Source organism: Polypterus senegalus, chromosome 2 (genome assembly GCF_016835505.1).
Source record: "Polypterus senegalus isolate Bchr_013 chromosome 2, ASM1683550v1, whole genome shotgun sequence".
Lineage (NCBI taxonomy): Eukaryota > Metazoa > Chordata > Cladistia > Polypteriformes > Polypteridae > Polypterus > Polypterus senegalus.
Window position 1 is genome coordinate 173,711,948 of NC_053155.1, and position 19,573 is coordinate 173,731,520.

The 19,573-nt window shown below is 33.5% G+C and overlaps 1 protein-coding gene across 1 annotated transcript in view; it reads right to left on the reverse strand.

Annotated features, from left to right (window-relative positions):
* LOC120523552 (1,4-alpha-glucan-branching enzyme-like) overlaps positions 1-19,573 on the reverse strand; it is a 918,458-nt gene that overhangs the window by 507,193 nt on the left and 391,692 nt on the right. Inside the window, exon 7 of the mRNA XM_039744954.1 lies at positions 9,490-9,699. Within this exon, the coding sequence (XP_039600888.1) occupies positions 9,490-9,699 (210 nt within the window). The remainder of the gene's footprint in view (positions 1-9,489; positions 9,700-19,573) is intronic.

A 19,573-nucleotide genomic window follows, 5' to 3' on the forward strand; every position in this document is an offset into this window, starting at 1 on the left:
CAATTTAAATGCAACATCAAAATTATACCTAAATATATCTAATATAAGAATTTCAGATTGAAGGGTATTATGACATGAAATCAGTTTTTACTGAAAACATCTTTTAATATTGAAGGCTAAAGGACATTTTAATTTGTGTTATTGGAAGAAGGCATGAGTGGGAGGGTGTGGATGAAGGTTTAAAAATAATCTTTCCTGAGGCCAAACATGACAGGTTCAGACAGATGTATACGCTTAACCCTCCAATAAAAATATTCTTGACTTGGTCCTAGCAATAAATTAGTCCATGTGAAGGGCAATAGAATCACTTGAGTTTTATTCTTCAAAATTTTCTGAAAGCCCTGAAGCAAGGAAAGAATGAAGAACTAGATATATAATACATCTTTTTCCAAAGAACAGGGAAAACAGCTGTCATTATGATCCCAGAAAGATGCAACCTGAGGCATCCTTGCTTATGATCAAATATACTACAAATGTATTTCTTCTTCTGAAAACTGAGAAAAAATAAGCCAATAAAGCTAATAAAGATGTGCATAAATAGCTTGTGTTAAACACCTGCCACAAATTTAAAATGGGGTGTGTGTATGCTGGGGTAATGGGTATAAAAATGCCTACAACTAATGGAGGGAATCAAGAGTTTATATGCAAGGATTTAAAATAAAACTAAGTGGTAAAGAATAAAATATGCAGTGGCATAGACCAAGTACATTAAAAAGGTTCAGAAAGTAAGAGTGCGCAGCCTAATGATACATTTTGGATATCTTGTTTTATCAAGGGGAAATGTCTCTGTAGTACTTTGGCAACATACAGTGGGTACTATCCATCATGTCACAATATAACTCGATTTTTTTTTAATCTAAATTGGACACTACATGTTGAAATGAAAATGAAGACAATACCTTCAAAAGACAGCAAAAATCATCTTTAAATTCTTCTCGTAAGAGTTCTATATTGTAAAATATACTGTATTACTATAATTAAAGTAAAAAAAAATAATTCCATATGACTTTAGTTAACACTATTTAAATTAGTCTTTTTTAATGTACACAGGGAAGTTTTCAACAGACTGGCTACTATGAAAAAACTAAAAAGTAAAATAGTATGAAAGCATTATGAGAGGAAACAAAATTTCAAATGTTCACTTTTGGTGCAAAATTAAAACTTCTTGCTATGTGCTAAGTGCATTTGTGGATAATCTAATACTGAAATATGTTAGGGTAATAGCTATAAACTATTACAATATTAAATTAAACCTTTCATGGCCCAACATTGCAACATCCTTTTAAAAAAAAAAAACTCAAAGAATATTAATGTTAACTTTCAATTTCTCTTATTATTAAAGACATACTTCATCTATGAGCAAATTTTACCACTTGACTCGTGATCTTCCGTACTCTGTTCATTTATCCAACTAAGGTATTAAATTGACTAGTATGCAAAGCTATACACTACTGTATGTTGAATGTATCAGTGATGAGATAAAGAACCTTCCAGAAGTCTGCACTGAGAAAGGCACAGTAATAAGGATTATATAAACATAATGTAATATATTCACCAACAAAGTCAAACACCCCGGAGATATTATTATTATTGGATGCAGAAAAAGCATTTGACATGGTTGAATAGAACTACCTTTTCACTACATTGAAGAAATTTGGGTTTGGCCCGAACATTTGTGCATGGATCAAACTACTGTATACCAATCCAGAAGCTTCAGTTTTGCATTAACAACATAAATGCAGACTACTTTAAACTACAGCGTGGCACCAGACAAGGATGCCCCTTGACACCACTACTATTTGCAATGACCATTGAGCCACTTGTAATTCACTGTTGAAATGCTATTGAGATAAAGGGGATTATCAGAGAAGGACTGGAGCAGAAAGTCCACAAAAGACCCACAAAATACTGTGCCCATAGCCCTAATAGCACTAACAGAATTTCAAAAGCTTTCTGGTCTCGGGAAACAATTTGAATAAAAGTGTGCTCTTCCCATTGACTTCTCAAGCATACAATATTAGATTGGACACCTTCCTTTTTTATCATCACAGATCAGTTTAAATACCTAGGAGTAAACAGTAAATCTAAAGCACTTTATCAACTAAAGTTTGCCATCTGTATGGAAAAAATTAAGCAAGACCTGCATAGATGGTCAACCTTTCCTAAACTTCTCTTTTTATTTCAAAACATTCCAATATACATCAATAGATCATTTTTAAGAAATTAGACTCAACCATAACCTCATTTATTTGGAATTCAAAACATCCTAGTATCCAAGGGGCGACCCTACAAAGACCTAAGGTGGAAGGTGGTATGGCTCTACCTAACTTTCAATTTTATTACTGGGCAGCAAACATACAAACTATAAAAACCTGGACATGGACAGAAATAGATGAACATACACAGGCTTGGTCCGCAATAGAAATAAAATCCTGCAGTACTTCTTTATATTCTTTGCTTTGTACCCCAATAAATGCAAGTTATCACCAATATACTAACAACCCAATTGTGCTTCACTCAATCAGAATATGGAACCAATCAAGGAAGTATTTTAAGATAGAGAAGCTTTTAACTGTGGCACCTCTGCACGAGGACCACCTTTTCCCTCCCTAACAAACGTACGCAGTTTTTAATGCCTGGAAAACATCCGGGATTAAATCACTTAGAGATCTGTACATATAAACAATTACACTCTAAATTTAACTTAACAGCAACACATTTCTTTCACAACCTTCAAATCAGAAACTTTGTTAAACAGACTCTGTCCAATTTTCCTCACCTCCCACCTATATCTATAATGGAAAAAATATTGCTCAGTCTCGAGGACAGCATTTCTGTAATATATAAAACTATTTTACAATCCCTCCCTGTCAAAGATCCAAGAGAACAGTGGAAAAAGGATGTTTCACTCAATATCTCAGAAAAGAAGTGGAAAGTAGCAATGCACACAATTCACTCGAGCTCCATATGTGCAAAGCATAGAATTATTCAACTTAAAATTATATATCGAGCGCATCTCTCTTGTTTAAAATTATCCAAAATGTTTCCAGGGCAAGATCCTACCCCCGTGAACGCTGCAATCAAGCTCTGGTCTCACTGGGTCACATGATTTGCACCAAATTAACATCATTTTGGACCAAAATCTTTAAATGCCTTTCAGACAGCCTTGGATGTCACAATCTCTCCTAACCCACTAACAGCTGTGTTAGGTGTACTTCCAGATGGGCTTAAAGTGGAGAAGGACAAACAAACTGCAATTGCCTTTACTACACTATTGGCACATAGACTTATCTTGGTCAACTGGAAGAATCCTATCTCATCTATTTTAAGTCAGCGGGTAGCTGATGTTATATACTATTTGAAACTGGAAAAAATCTAATTCGTACTTCGAGGATCTGTACAAAACTTTTTCGAAACCTGGCAGGATCTAATCAGTAACATTTCAGAACAAGAATTTATATTGAGGAAGCAGGTTCTCTCCCCACTTTTACTCCATTAATCTTTATTCATTTATTATTTTATTTATCTATTTGTCTTTACTAGCATAAAGTTTTATACTGCTGGCCTAGCTATCTTTCTCAGGGGTGGGGGTTGATTTGTTTTAAACATTTTTCTTTTTTTTTTTTCTTTTTGTAAAACTCGAGTTATGTATATGAAGTGTTGTTTGATGTTAACAAATTCAATAAAATTTAAAAAAAAAAGTTTATATAAGCATAGCTTGTTTCTTATCATTGCTGCATTAAACTTGTCCTTAAGTTTCAAACAGAATTTAAATTTCTATTTTATACCCCTTCAATAAACCCAAAAATATGTTGTTTGACTTTACATACAATGTCTAAAATCTTTACAATTCCCTTTTAATTTTGTGCAACCTTTATATACAGTAGCTTTCTTTGAAATCCACATTCAAAATGCCCTTTTAAATTGTGCATCAAACAGAGGGCGGTTCAATGTTGTGTGCAGTTTTCCCTGATGTTCTGCATATCTGCTTACCAGACCCCAAACTGATTACCACCAGAAAACAAAGACCATGCCTAGACCTTAACAGCTTTTAAACAAATAAAACTGAAAGAAATCAGTTAAAGTCATTTGTCCTTTGCTAATATCACCTAAGGCACACTAGCCTTAAAAGGAGTTCTTGTATGTTAAATGAGCACAATCAACAACTCGGTCATTAAATATTAGATTTAGAGCATCTAGACCACCTATTTAGTCTTAAAGTGCATACTCAGCATTAAGTGATGGTGAATAATCTCTAGCTATAAAAGTCCAGCTTTGCAAGTGAAACATCTCTCTAGTACCATAACAGTTGGTCACCTATATTTATTTTATTTAGGCTATAATGACATTATCTTTCACCAGTTTGAGATTTTAAAGCAGAGTTTCATTTCAGAGTTCACAAACTATCACATTGTTAAAGGAGGGTATTCAAAAAAGGTAGCTGGAAATGAAAAGGCAGGTGGACAGTTATTTTCTTTAAGGTGTAACCAAATTTGTATCTTTATATAGGTTCGGAGTATCTAGGAATTTCAAGGACAGGCAGTTACTGATAACACAATTAATGATCTCTGTAAGCAACACAGTTGATAAATGTTTGCTAAGGGTAACCAGACATGACCTAACTCTAGTTGATATGAACTAAGATTTATGGGAAGACTTGGGGCTGAGAGACTTCCAAGCAATAAAAACTTGGAGACTGCTTTAACTCGTATTCAAAACTTTAATGTAAAGTTCTGGATCAGTGTTAATGATATTAAAGACCTCCTTTTGTTAAATTAATATAGTGTGGCTTATTTTCTTTGACAGTTTTGGCTACAAAGATAATATTAGACTCCTCTGGAACTGCATTGTGAGAAGGAACAGTCAGCACTTCAATAAGGTAGGCATCCCTTTTCAAATATTTCTCTTCTAATATGAATGACTCAGGTCTGTCTGTAGGCCATTAATAGAGAGCTCTGAAAACACTCTGACAGGAAGTCTGGTAGATTTTCATTTTTTGTGCATTTATATTTCGCTCAAGGTAGGTCCTTGTGGGTGTCAAGAGTGGTTCCCCTGCACATATACCAGTATTAATTAATTATGAAAATCAAGGAAGGGTCTTGATAAACTTAGCAGCAGTTCTAGCTAAACTGCCATTCATTTAGTGGCAACAGGCCAAATGCAAAGCATATGAGAACAGGAGCATAAGCAGTTGGGAAATGTGCTATGAAATTGCGCAAGCAAGAGAAGAGCGTAAGTGAGAGACAAAGGAATTTTTGAAGAGAATAATAGGTGTGAGAATGTAGTTAAAATTATGTTGCAAGAAACCAAATGTTTTACAAGAATGCTCAGTGTGTCTGAAAGTTAGATATTATGCTTAAAAGATGACATGTAAACAGGACTTCTTAGTCTGAAACATTCTGATAATAAACTGAATGTTTAAGTATTTGTTGACAATACATTGTGCACACAAAATTAGAAATACCTCAGATGAATTTCCAGGCCTTTGAGTTAGTTTCAGTTAAAAAAAAATGAGTTTTGAATATGTGCAATACTTGGTGAAAAAAAAAAAAAAAATCTCCACTTTTGCTTACAAAAATATTTATAAAAGTGGAAAACATCTTTTCTTTAAACCCTAATCAAGGTTTAAGGAATAATGTTCTTTTAATAGCTATAAAATACAATAGAGGCAATTTCATTTAAGAATAAAAATGCTACAGGTGTGTGTGTGTGCGCGTTCATTATTTTTGCTGATCTAGTCTTTGTCACATTTCCACACAAACAATAGCTTTCCCTAATGCTGGACAACTGAAATTGCATTAATCAAAATAAATGGGTTCTTGAAAGTTTGTTGATTTACTAGTCCAAAGTTAATTAAAAATATTTCAACAAGTACTATAAAAGAGTTTAAAATAATAACTGCCTAAATGCAGCTCTCCAAGGCTTGATATAGACTTTAAGCTAAGTTAATAGCCAATTTTAAAATCATCCTTTTGACATTTATTTCTGAAAGCTGTTGATCCCTTTTTAACTCAAATAACTTATTAATGACTACTCTCCAGGGTGTAGACTGTGAACACAAAAAGCAGATCATCCATCTTAAAATCCTTAGAATAACTCTGTGGGATGTGCTATAACAATAGTGAAGATGGCATGTGAACAACAGTAGAATGGGTAGCCCAAGCAAGACTAAACATTCCTATCTCAAAACACTTTGTGAATATTACAGGGATTATATTAAAAATAAGAATTGTTTGATTTTACTTCTATTTGTGTTAATAGGTCAGAATTAAAGCTTTTTAATCAAATCTATAGGCAAATCTTTAGTCACAAGATCTGCAGTGTATACCAGTAAAGAAGACCCATTACTTTTGCAGTGCACTTTAATATGTACTGACATTGCTGATATTAATTGTGGCAGTAAGTTTGATCTGCTGCTACAAAGAATTTTACTATGTAATAGGATCTTAGGGTGGAAGGGAGTCACTAGTATCATCAATGATGGATCCAATTTCAGATCTCTGCCTTATTGGTAAAAAATAATCAACACTAGCCTGTACAGAATTGCACAGTAGAATTGCCATGGATGAAGTAGGTGGCCTTTTTGCTCTAGATTTGGAAGTTTATTATTATTGAAGTTTTATTGGACTCGTTTTATTTTCCTTTACTCTGCTTTCAAATGCCTATATACTTATTAAACACAGTATTATCTACTTAAATTATTACTTTTAGGAGGCATTTTATGTGAAAGGTCCATACATATATGTAAATATACAAGTATAACTCAACAAGCATATTTCATGATATTTTTTTTTTGTTTTTGTTGAATGCGCCTTTTTCACTATTATGTTTGCAAATGTGTATAGCACTCTGTGCCTATATATGAGAAGTGTGCTGCCATAGAAAATAAGATTAACATCATTTAATCAAAATATTGATTTTAAATTTTATGTTTAAAAAAGGTGGACCAGAACTATATTTTTAGCAAAATATGAAAACTGTTTGCAGAAACAACAAAGTAGAGGATTTCTAAACATTTCTAACCATGATTTGTTAGCATCAATATCACTACCCTAACTTTTAAAAGGCAGCTTCTAAACAGTGGTGTATGCTGACACAGAAGAAAGGATTAAAAGATCTCTCAATGGCTTAAACATCAATAACGTCAAAAGCAAGGAGAGTGATAGTCAATAGTCTTCTGGGAAAAATGTCCAGATGGCTTAGGGCTTCACATTATCAAAGATCCCTAGATCGAAAAGCAAACAAAGCAAAACCCATAGAAGCCTTTCAAGATACTCACTTTAACAGACTTACTATGTTACATTCATCCCTGAAGTTTATGTGTTGTGTTTGTCAATATGTTATTTGATATTTTTTCTTTCATCAGATGTCTCACTGTTTTTTTGTACAAACAGTTGGATAGAACACACCAAGAAAAAGTGGGAAAATAAATGCCATAAGAAAGAGGCAATTTGTTTACCCAAAATGGAAATGCCACAACCTGAAAAATGTTCCCTTATTGAACCTCTTGAAATGTATCCAGCTGCTAAAGATATAAGTGCATATAGATTTGTGTAGGGTATCGGCATCATAAAAATGTAAAACAAAAGTGGCAGTCTTTCACAGAGTACCATACAGATTGCTAATCTAATGCTGATAAATTCCTGCATTACATAGATAAAACAACTACAGCATGACAACAGAACAAAACAGGCTAATTACTGTATGTCATCTGAATCAATAATAATTAAGGTCCCATGATTACTAATATTTTGTACACATGCATTTTAAGGAAGAAGGGGGAGTATGACCACAGGAAAATTAAAAAAAAAAAATAAGGTCAATATAATCAGTTTCAGTTTTGGGTATGAACATTAAGATAAGAATTTGCACAGAAACATACATAGTTTAGCAAAATAGGAAAACTTTCCAAAACACACTAAGTGGGTCTTTATACCTTTGAAAAAACTAAAAAATGTTAAGAAAATAAAGTATTTCTTCATTACTCAAAAAGTACATTAATATTTTTAATGCTGAATCTCAAAGAGGCGCAAAACAAGCTCTGAAGTTTTTGCAACTGCCCATAACCACCATCAATTTTGCATTGGCTCATTGCAAAAATTCAAGACCTCATGACCTCTTTCTTAAATTTTTGAAGATTCTGTAGCATCTACAGGAGCTTTTATTGGTTTTTTTTATGTTAAATAATCCATTGAGCTAACTCCTTGACTCAACCTCACACACAACTAAGTCAAATTCATACTTAAATACATTAAATAAATATACAGATTACTTGCAGTGGATGAAAATTATATTATATACATAAATGCTTAAGGTACAAAAACATTTTTAATTCTGTATTCATTCATCTCTACAAGTAATTGCCTCAATAGAAAATTGGTTAGCAAGCTAAAGAAATGAAAGATTTATACATTTTAATTCTTTTTTCTACAAAAAACAAAAGCTAAATGATCATAAAGAATGAAGGGGAACATCAGTCTGCCTTCCAGACAGGTCTAGTATTATTGGTGTTGAGGTCAAAACTGTTGGGACATTTCCTGAAAGTTTCAAACTAAAAGTATTACTTTTTGCAGTCAATTGATAATACAATGTTAAGATCCAGGTACAAAGTCAGTCACATCCTTCTGTTCTACTTCACTGTGGTATAAGTGTATATCAAGTAGTCAATATGTTTCTATCAAGCAGAAATGAAATTCAAACTGGGTAAGCCATAATGAAGTAATATTGGTTAGAAAGTTTAGTTAGCATATAATTTTTTGAAGAGATGCAAATATCACAATGGAGATTCAAACCAGTTTCCTTAAATCCTTACAAGTATCTATTAATATTTTGGCAAAGCTCAACACTTGGCCAAATATTATAAAATATGACTGTATGTGTGTATATATATATATATATATATATATATATATATATATATATATATATATATATATATATATATATATATATATATATACACACACACACATACACACACTTGTTAAGTATAAACAAAGTATTTTGAGAACTTTTTCAGCATGTGTAGCATTCCTGAATATAGTAAATGAAAATGCATGTGTTAATTAATATAACTCACTAAAGTTAATTTTTTCTTACCATTTTTTTTCTGGGTAAAACAGCAAATAATGCATTTTGAAAATGGGTGCAGACTTCCATTTTTAATAATTCCTTGTTAACTGTAACATTAGTAACCAAGTTTAAATGATCTAAAAAATTGTAATTGTGTTTAATTTACACTGTAATTAAATGTTTACACTGTGATGGACTGGTGTCCTGTGCAGGGTTTGTTCCTGCCTTGCTCCCTATGCTAGCTGGGATAGGCTCCAGCAGACCCCAACAACCCTGTTCAGGACTTTGTGGGTTGAAACTGACTAACTGACATGTTTACATTATCTTTTAGTTACACATATTCTCCAAAATAACTACCTAGTAGAAGATTAAATGAATGAGCATGATGAAAACATGCCTATAAAGCTACAGCCTTACTTGGAGTAGTCAAAAAGTCTGCTGTCCCACAAATTATGACTCCCTCGTGATCCAGAATGGAAAAAGCAACTGTCAGTTCCATCAAACTGGTTCAGTCCATCTTCAGTGTTTTTTGAAGCATGACTATGGACAACATCCAGCAGTACTGCTATTCCCATGGAATGAGCAGTGTCTATCAGCTCTTTCAGTTCCTCAGGATTTCCATACCGGCTGTAAAAAAAAAAAAAAAGAATATAATTAAACAGTAGGAAACTATAAGAAAAATGTAACAATTCCAGTAATATCTGAAAAGACACTTTTAAGTTTTTCTAAAACACACTCTCCAATAAAACATTTAGGAGCTTTTATGAAACAAATTGCAACAGATTTATAAGTGAAAACTAAAAGTATATATTTTGTATTAAAAGAAACTGCAGTGAATATTTAGTTCTTCAAATTACATTTTGTTTAAATTAATTCAATACATTGTGTATATAAATATAGAAATAGGCGAACACACATTTAAGACTTTAACAATACAGTAGAAAGTTTGCCTCAAAAAAGCTACAGTATTATAGCTATATAAACACAACAACACACACACACATATATATATATACATATACACACACACACACACACACACACACATTATAGATATATTGATAGATATAGATATATAATGAAGTTAGATATTGTTCCAGTTCACAGTACAGTATAACTCTTTTCCCCAAACACTGCAAACATGTGAATGCACATTTGTTGAACTGGAATAAAACATACAGTACATGATGGTTATTATTATTATTATTATTCAGAAGTCATCAATATGCAAATTCATCATTTTAAATCATTAATTGCACTACAGCTTTTAACTGTTTAAATATACATTTTCTATATCTAAGGTTTACTAAGCAGCAGTTTCAAATTTGCCTTCATCATTTATTTTTCCAATTAAAAGTGGAAGCTTCTGCATTTTAAACAATCTCATTTGCCCAAACTCAAGTGGTATTCGTTTTAATTTAAAGGACAAATTAAAGGTCTGAGTTCCTTAAAGTAGCTTTTCTTGTGTTTGTCTATTTGCACAGGACAACTTCTCCCATCACTTTTTTTAGTTTATTACTCCACTTTCTTGAACATAAAGGCTAATATACCAATCCCCTCTCATTCACTGATAAAACAAGCTTCCCCTTGCTGCTCTTTGTTTACACAGCAGGAAATCTGCTGCAAAAGAAAAAAAAAAGTACACACTCTGGCTCAACTACCATATTACCTCCTGTAAAGGAGGACTGCAAATACCGTAAAGCTTACAAAAGCTGGGGCTGAAAGTATCAGTTTTAGTGATCAGGCTTTTTACCAATCACAAAAAAGTCTTTTTTTAGTTAAAATTGGCCAGCTGATCGATCAGCACATCCCTACATATTCAAGTAAATGCTGACTGGACCACCACATTTTTTCAGTGTTGTATAGAACTGAGGCTGACTAGCCTGCAGAGCAAAACTGCCTCTAAGATACATACTACATTCGAGCTGCAGTACATGTACACAGTTAAGTCATAGGACTTAGCAGCATTGATTTTGCTAACTATATGAATCTATTTGCATCTATGGCCCTCTCCTCAATAACACTTACCATCAAAAGTCAGTTTAGCTAAAGGACGAGTTTCACAGATGTTATGCTTGGCTTTTCTGTAGAATTCATTTTCTAGGTTTGCTATCTGACAAGACTACATTTGCCGCAGTTTAAAGAAACTCTGAAATCTCTAATGTTACACCATTTTTATCAGTGAACCAAGACCAAAATACTGGACCTTTGTGCATCTAAAGAAGTGATGGCACATTGTCCACTCCTTCCTTTATAAACCACTTTAAGCATTAGTAGTACTTCAGCGCCCTCTCACTGCTAGGCTTAACTTCTTCTCTATAGCAGGACCCCTAGGCCAAGGGTGTGGCCACAACAAAGCCTGGAATGATACATCTACTCCAAAGGCTAAACTAATGCTGGACTATATGAGAGGAAAGACATTCCATAATGTAGTTGGAGATGGATGCTGCATTGAGTCCAGCCTGGCTAAAATATAGTAAGGTGCATAAGTAAAGAAGCTGTAGGCACAAGCAATATTTTCATCTTACCCAAGAAAGGAATCCACTGATCATTGACTCCTCAGCTAATTTAAATTTTATGCTAACAAAAGAGGACCACTATGTTGTGAAAACTGAAAAGACTGCAACTGCAGTATATCCAACAAACGCAAGGTTTGAAAAGGCACAACAGAGGAAAGATTCTGGACAAAAGACAATAGCGTACTGAACATCCAGACATATGCGCCACAGAAAACCTGACTGTGGATGAATCAGAATGAAGCATTGCCTCCACCTGAGACAAAAGGACACAGATAAAACAGATAAGTACACTTTATACTTTTGCTTCCAAGAACTCCATTGTTTGTACCTATGTAGTTAGAGAAAAGCCAATTTATTAGCAAAGATATCTGGTTTTTGAGTTGCCTTACCTGAAAATAATAAGCTGTAAGGAGGATAAGTCTTTAGCAGTTATACACTTCTCCTTCTGAATTCATTGAGAAACCTAAACTATCCTTCCATTAATTCAGAGCAGGGTTTTGCCAGGTAGCAAATTCCAAAGCATGTGGTGCACACACCCTCAAAACATGCACACAGCCAAATATACACACCTTCAAGGAGGAGCTGGGAGATGTAAGTGAGTGGCGGTGAACTGTGAACAAAACAAAGCGCAGGCTCTAAGAAATTTTAAAACTAAAAAAAAATGAATCCTCCAAACCGACTGAAAGCCTGGGACACTGACAAGAACATTTAAAAGTCAGTCCTGAATGAATTAAAGGATTCATAAGTATTGTATCTTTATCTATTGTAGAGAAAAAGATCAAATCATGCTAACTGAGATTTATGTTTTGTGTTGTTCATTATTGTCCATTGTTCATATATACAGTGCATTCATATACCCATATTCTATTATTAATACCTTATGAATAACCTATGTTTTTTAGTGCAGCAAGAAGGCTTGGATTATTTGTTGAAATGCCTGAACCACAAATAGAGAGTGAAACTTGATTTGTGTTCACTTTCACCAAAGTTCATAAATTAAGTATACCATATTTCTTCATAGTTCTGGCACCCCTGCTGAAATATAAAGTAGAGATTTCACACAAGGTGAAAGAAAAAATCTTTTTTGTCTGTGTGTAAAACTTGATTGTTGGATACAGATGAGTTAGCTGAAATAACTCCAATGTTGAATTGTACTTTTGTTACACTGTTGAATACCACATGAAATAAATCAAGCAAACACAACCTCTTTCAAAGCAGAATATATGCATTTTGCAACATAGGTGCCATAGGGTTGCCAGCTATTTTTATAATAGTTTTATAAATGCAGTACTGTATTAACATATTTAGATTAATGTAATCAAATATAATGCATTTATTCACCTTTAGTGTCTTTTCAAAGCAAGAATGATAATTTGCCAATAATGTTATTGTTAACATGAAGCAAAGAAAAAAAGAGAAACTAAATTTGTTAAACATCACTTAGATGACAGAAGAACCGAAGTTGTGAGGGTACAACTGAATGGTGGAATGAGGACCTGCTGCTGGTGAGTGGGAAGTTGTAGTGCTGAGCAGAAGAGGGGCAGTAAACTGTTGAACAGGTTACCAATCTCTCTTCCAGCAATTTACTCTCAAAGTGATCACTTAATGAATACCTAAAATACAAGAACTGGTTAAGTATATACAATTTAAAACAGAAAGAGCTCACAAAACACATTTAAAGTGATGACAGCTTTCATTTTTTACAAAACAAAGGAAAAAATTATGTGCTTTGTGGGTGTCAAAATTATCATATTTAATGTAAACACCATGTACAGACAATAACAAATGTTTTCTTTTATGCAAGTTGTTTCATGCATACTTAAAAAAATGTCAGACCATTTATATAGTCAGTGCAATTTCAGATTTGTCTATAATTATATTGTCTACAGTACTGGAGCATCAATGTAAAAAGTGTTTGTCCTCCATTTTAACTATTTAATGTCTTACAGTCTTTCAGGACCTTCAGAGATTAAATGATGGTAGTAGAATACATAAATAGTATTGTAAAATAAACTGAGGTAGGAGAAAATAATTCAAAATAAATTAAATCTGTAACTATGTGAAATTATTATCCACATTCACAAATATTTATATAACTTGCAATTAAACGACAGGCACTCAAGTGGTAGAAGAAACATCCAAATATCTTACTAATGAAAGAAAAAAAATCGTATAAATTTATGTGGGTGCTTAAGTTGCGCAAGGAAACAGAATGAAATTGTACAGAAATAACCTTTAATTCCTTAGAACTGCACTCTGCCAGCAAAGCAATAATATAAAACAGTTGGTTATGACAGCAGTCTCACAGCTCTATTGTCCTGGGTTTGAATCCTGGTCAGGATTAATTTCTTCCTTGCATCTAGGTTTGTCTGGGTAGGCACTGGGTTTTTCATGACTATGAACGAAATAAACCATTTAGAGAAAGGATTTTAAGAGTGAAAGATTTTTTTTTTTTGTGCTGATCTGTTTAATAGTTTTTAACTTGGTTTTCAACATATATTGAAGACACAAACACATGACTTAGAGTGAACTTTGCCTGAATGTTTGCAGGTTGATATTCTTGAAACTGAAAAAAACACCCTACAAATAAATCAGCTTCACTAACAAAAATTGACTTTGCATATTGTGCTGAATTTTTTTCTGCAAAATGCTATTAGAAACTGAACAGTCTGAAGGATACATATTTCAGTGTAAGCAAAAGGATACCACGACTAACATTCATGTCTTTTTTTTTTTTTTTAACTGTCTACACTTAGCTGTTTAAAAGAAAGGGCCAAGACTGAAATTCATTAACCTATTTTAAAAGCAAAAATCTTAAAATAGAGAACACAAATGAAACATGTTGACTCTGCCAATGTACTGTTAGTAACAGTTATAAAAATGAAAAATCAACAGGAAGCTTCTATATATGAAGGACAATGTGTCCCAAAAGTAAAACTAAGTCAGTATTAAAAGAGTAATAGTAACATAATTAGGAAAAATAATTCTATTTTAATAAATCTAATATATAAATTTCAAATTCATTGTTTGTATGCATATCTATTTATTATATGCGTGAGTTAGCAGAATTAACAAATGTGGGCCGAGCACACAGCCCCGGGGGGAACCAGCGCTCGCATAATGGTACTGGATGAATTTGTATACAGAACATTTTTATATATATATATATATATATATATATATATATATATATATATATATATATATATATATATATATATATATATATATACATATACACACACACATATATATATATATATATATATATATATATATATAAATAATTATAAAAAATGTTCGGTATACAAATTCATCCAGTACCATCATGCTGAGTGCTGGTTCCCCCCGGGGCTGTGTGCTCGGCCCACATTTGTTAATTCTGCTAACTCATGCATATAAAGCAGCATACAGCTCTAATACTACTGTTGGTGGTGGATCTCATCTTCAATAGGAATGAGTCAGCTTACAGAATGGAAATACAATGATTGTCAGAATGGTGCAAGTGCAACAATCTCTCTCTTCATGAATGATTGTCAGAATGGTGCAAGTGCAACAATCTCTCTCTTCATGTGGACAAAATGAAAGAGATGATTGTTGACTTCAGGAAAGCCGATGCACATTGACGGTTCTGTGGTGGAACTACTCCAGAGCACCAAACTGCTTGATGTGCCTCCTTCATCAATTAACATTACCTCCATTGCTGAGAAAGCGCAGCAGCATCTCCACTTCTTTTCTTGGCTGAAGAAGGTAAGTCTAACTCCCCTCATTCTACAGCAACACTGAGAGCATTCTGACTAGCTGCATCAATATCTGATTTGGGAACTGCAGCTATGCTGATTGCGGGTTTCTACAATGGATACTGTACACTGCAGAAAAGATCATTACAATCTTTCTGCCTTACATTAAGGACATCTTTATAAAGCAATGTATCCACAAGGCCTATACCATTGTGAAGGACCCACTGTCTCTTTGTCCCAGAAGGTACTGTATCATCTGAACCAGTACTGCAACAGCTAATCCTTACTTATTCAAACCCTAAACTGCACCTCTGCCCTCATATCTGCTCCTAGAAGCTAATTTATATACAGTACTTTTATTACATCTGTTACTAAAGATATTTTATATTTTAATTATTAGTTGATGCTATTATTTATTAATATGTATTTCAAATAATTATTACATATTCACTTAAACCTTTTTCTTTTTTTTTTAACCAATTTATCTATTTATAGTGTAGTACAGTTCTTTACCAGTCTTACACTTGTGCTGTTTTTATGTATATGTTGTATGGTGGTCTTGGGGAACATTATATTGTGCCATGGTATGCAACAATACTGGTTATGAATGGTCTGACAATAAAGCCACTTCACTTGGCTTGGCATTCAGGAGCCATGAGTAGAAAACGGTGGAAGAATCCACAAAGATACATTTCCTGAGGCAAATCCTCTGGTCATTGCATTATACATTTTACTGGGTGATATAACCCCCCGATTAATTGGAAATTGCTAAATTTATGTTGATGAACTGAACATACAGTGCTAAGCGCAGCAGTACAGTCAGCAGCATTGGGGGTAACACGTTAAAAGTAGTGTGTGTTATGTAGTCCAATTACTTACTAAAGAAATGAGTAATCTAATACAATATTTATTTGACTTAAGTAAAAATACCTGTGTTATTATTGTGTCAACAGCACTGGGTGTAAGGCAAGAAGCAAACATACCTGTATGCTACTCCATTGTAACACTGGTTGCAACACACTTGGTTTCTTTGCAGCTATGGCTAGTTGTAATAATGGCATCAACACTCAGACCCAGTGACATGTACAGACTTTCTGGTGGGCATTAGCTCAAAAAGGGACCGAGACAGAATTTCTTTCAAGAAAGCAGCAGTGCAACGTAAAATAATATGTCATTTAACAACAACAAAATCAAAGTAATATCACGTTGCCTTCTAGGTTGTAATGAACTACAAATAGTATCTTTTTGTTGAAATACATTTATTAAATTGCATGTACCTGTATTCTCCTGAAGCTTGTTTAAATATGGATTCCTGACAAAGCTCGTCGGCAAGAGGCATCCAAAGTTTAATGCATTACCAGAAATCAACTTAAATACTGGCCAGACAGGGACAATGATAGTTTGTTTATTTTCCTTCTTTGAACTGAATGTAGGAAGACAGCACAAAAAGCACCTGCTAGGAAAATGTCAATGCTATTGGCAGAATTTGCTATGAAACACGAGCAGTGGATGAGATGCTTCAGGTTAATATATTTTTCGAGCAATGTATGGATTACAGAAATATCACCTGTGGATTGGCATACAGGAGTGGTGGACTAAATTTTCAAAATGGTGACTAGACAGTGTACTCCAGTTACAAATGAATGATTATGCTCTGCCTTCCTGGAAGAACGTATATTGTAAATAAAATGAGCATTAGTTTGTCAGAATTGGCATGAAATGTTTTGTGTGAGATTTTAAAGCAATTGTACTACTCTTCTTTAGAACAATCACCTTTGCTTAATACCTCAAATGTTGTAATGTATGAAACAATGAAGTTTATTATGCCAAAAAAGGAAAAAATTAAATAGCATTTTCCTAGCTATTTCTACCATCTTGTTTTTGTACATGTAACTGACAGTGACAATCTAGGACATTCCATGCTCACACTATTAAATAACCTAAGTTGTACAATGTGTGATTAAAACTGCATCAGAATACAATCAACACGTAGCTTGTGTGTGAGTTTGAAGCACAGCCAACTTGTCCATTTCTTATGATTTGCAAGACTGTCTTTCTTCACTATTTCATATTCTTTTTCCCTATTACTTATATTTAAGCACTATGTCTACTTGTTTTTTTACTCTATTTCTAAAGTACTAGAGGAACCTCAAATTCTATACATTTCTGGATATTTACTGTACAACTCCCTTTCTTGTCACATTTTAACCAATCTCATTTTTGAAACACGAAGAACAAATCAATAGCTTATGTGGACTATAAATTTAAGATATTTAAAGATAGTAAACTTTCTGTTAAAGTCAACCAAATAAAATATTTTGTCAGAGGCAATCAGGGGCTTTAGTTGAATAACTGAAGAGCTAATGAGTTCAAAGTGCTCAAATGTTGTCAGATGATACTGATGAAAAGAAAATAATCAAAAGGAACATAGCAATAATACATTATTCTTTTCTTTGAACAGACTGGCAGATGATGCAATTAAGTGCTAGTCTGCCTCTTCTATTATAAAGCTTATTACATTATTAGCTGCAGTGGAAAAGAAAAAGAGCTGAGCTTTTTGACACGAAACGAACAAACTGTGGCTGTAGACATAAAAAGAGATAATATCCATTTCTTCATAAAGCTGTATACATTTTTGAAGGAAAAGATCAAAGAATGTAATAAAAATGTTGTGACACTAACAAAATTAAAAAGAATCCTAGAAATAAAACTGAGAAAGGAAAGTTTCCAAAGCAGCTGTAATATTCTTCTAACAACTAGAAGTGAAAATAAAGGAAATAAAATACTACGACGACTCCCTGTGATGGTAAAATTTTACATTCATTAAGAAAATAGGTGATACAATGTATTGTGACATAAAGGGAAAAAATGTGGAAAGGCTACCTAATTTTTAAAGGTGTTCAAAATAAAATTACCTGTAATGTATCATTAAAAATATGCTGAGGTTATAAGCAAAAAAAAGAAACAGTAAAACTATGTTTTTAATGAAGTACAAAACAGCAATATAGAAAAAAAAAATCAAAAATCCATCTCCAAACAAAAACAAAATGCAAATTGGAACATATAAAAAAACATAAAACTATAGGATAAAAGTTATAATACAAAAATCTCAATTCTGTTCATCACATTTCCTGAACCAGCCTTTATCATTACCGGATCCTAGGTAGGAAACTAGATGCTCATGTAGCAGTAGGAAGCCAATCCACTACACAACACATTTATGCAGTCACATAAAACAATTTATTTCAATAATTAAAAAAAGAAAATTGTCACAGACACCAGCAAAAAGTGAAAATTCTTTACAGGTATTAGTGGGGCTGCACACTGAAACCAAAGCCAGTGCTAAGTTCAATAAAACTACAAGCTTATATCTGAATAATATACATTTTATAAAGTCATTAAGTTGGCATTAAGTCATTTTCTGTATTTTCTTTATAAAATGCATAATGTAAAATCTATTTCATTTATTTTATATTATGTTTCCTTGCTTAACTAAGGACAAATGTCAATTCAATTGTAATTGTGACATATATGTATATAAACTGCTCAAAAAAATTAAAGGAACACTTTGAAAACACATCAGATCTCAATGGGAAAAATAAATCCTCCTGGATATCTATACTGATATAGACTGGATAATGTGTTAGGAACGAAAGGATGCCACATCGTTTGATGGAAATGAAAATGATCAACCTACAGAGCCCTGAATTCAAAGACGCCCCAAACATCAGAGTGAAAAAATTATGCGGCAGGCTAGTCCATTTTGCCAAAATTTAATTGCAGCAACTCAAAATTGTATACGCAGCACTTTGTATTGACCCTGTGTTCTTGTATACATGCCTGACAACATCGGTGCATGCTTCTAATGAGATGACAGATGGTGTTGTGGGGGATCTCCTCCCAGATCTGGACCAGGGCATCACTGAGCTCCTGGACAGTCTGAGGTGCAACCTGGTGGCATTGGATGGACCAAAACATAATGTCCCAGAGGTGTTCTATTGGATTTAGGTCAGAAAAGTGTGGTGGCCAGTCAATGGTATCAATTCCTTCATCCTCCAGGAACTGCCTGCATACTCTCACCACATGAGGCCAGGAATTGTTGTGCACCAGGAACCACTGTACCAGCATAGGGTCTGACAATGGGTCCAAGGATTTCATCCTGATACCTAATGGCAGCCAAGGTGCCTTTGTCAAGCCTGTAGCGGTCTGTGTGACCCTCCATGGATATGCCTCCCCAGACAA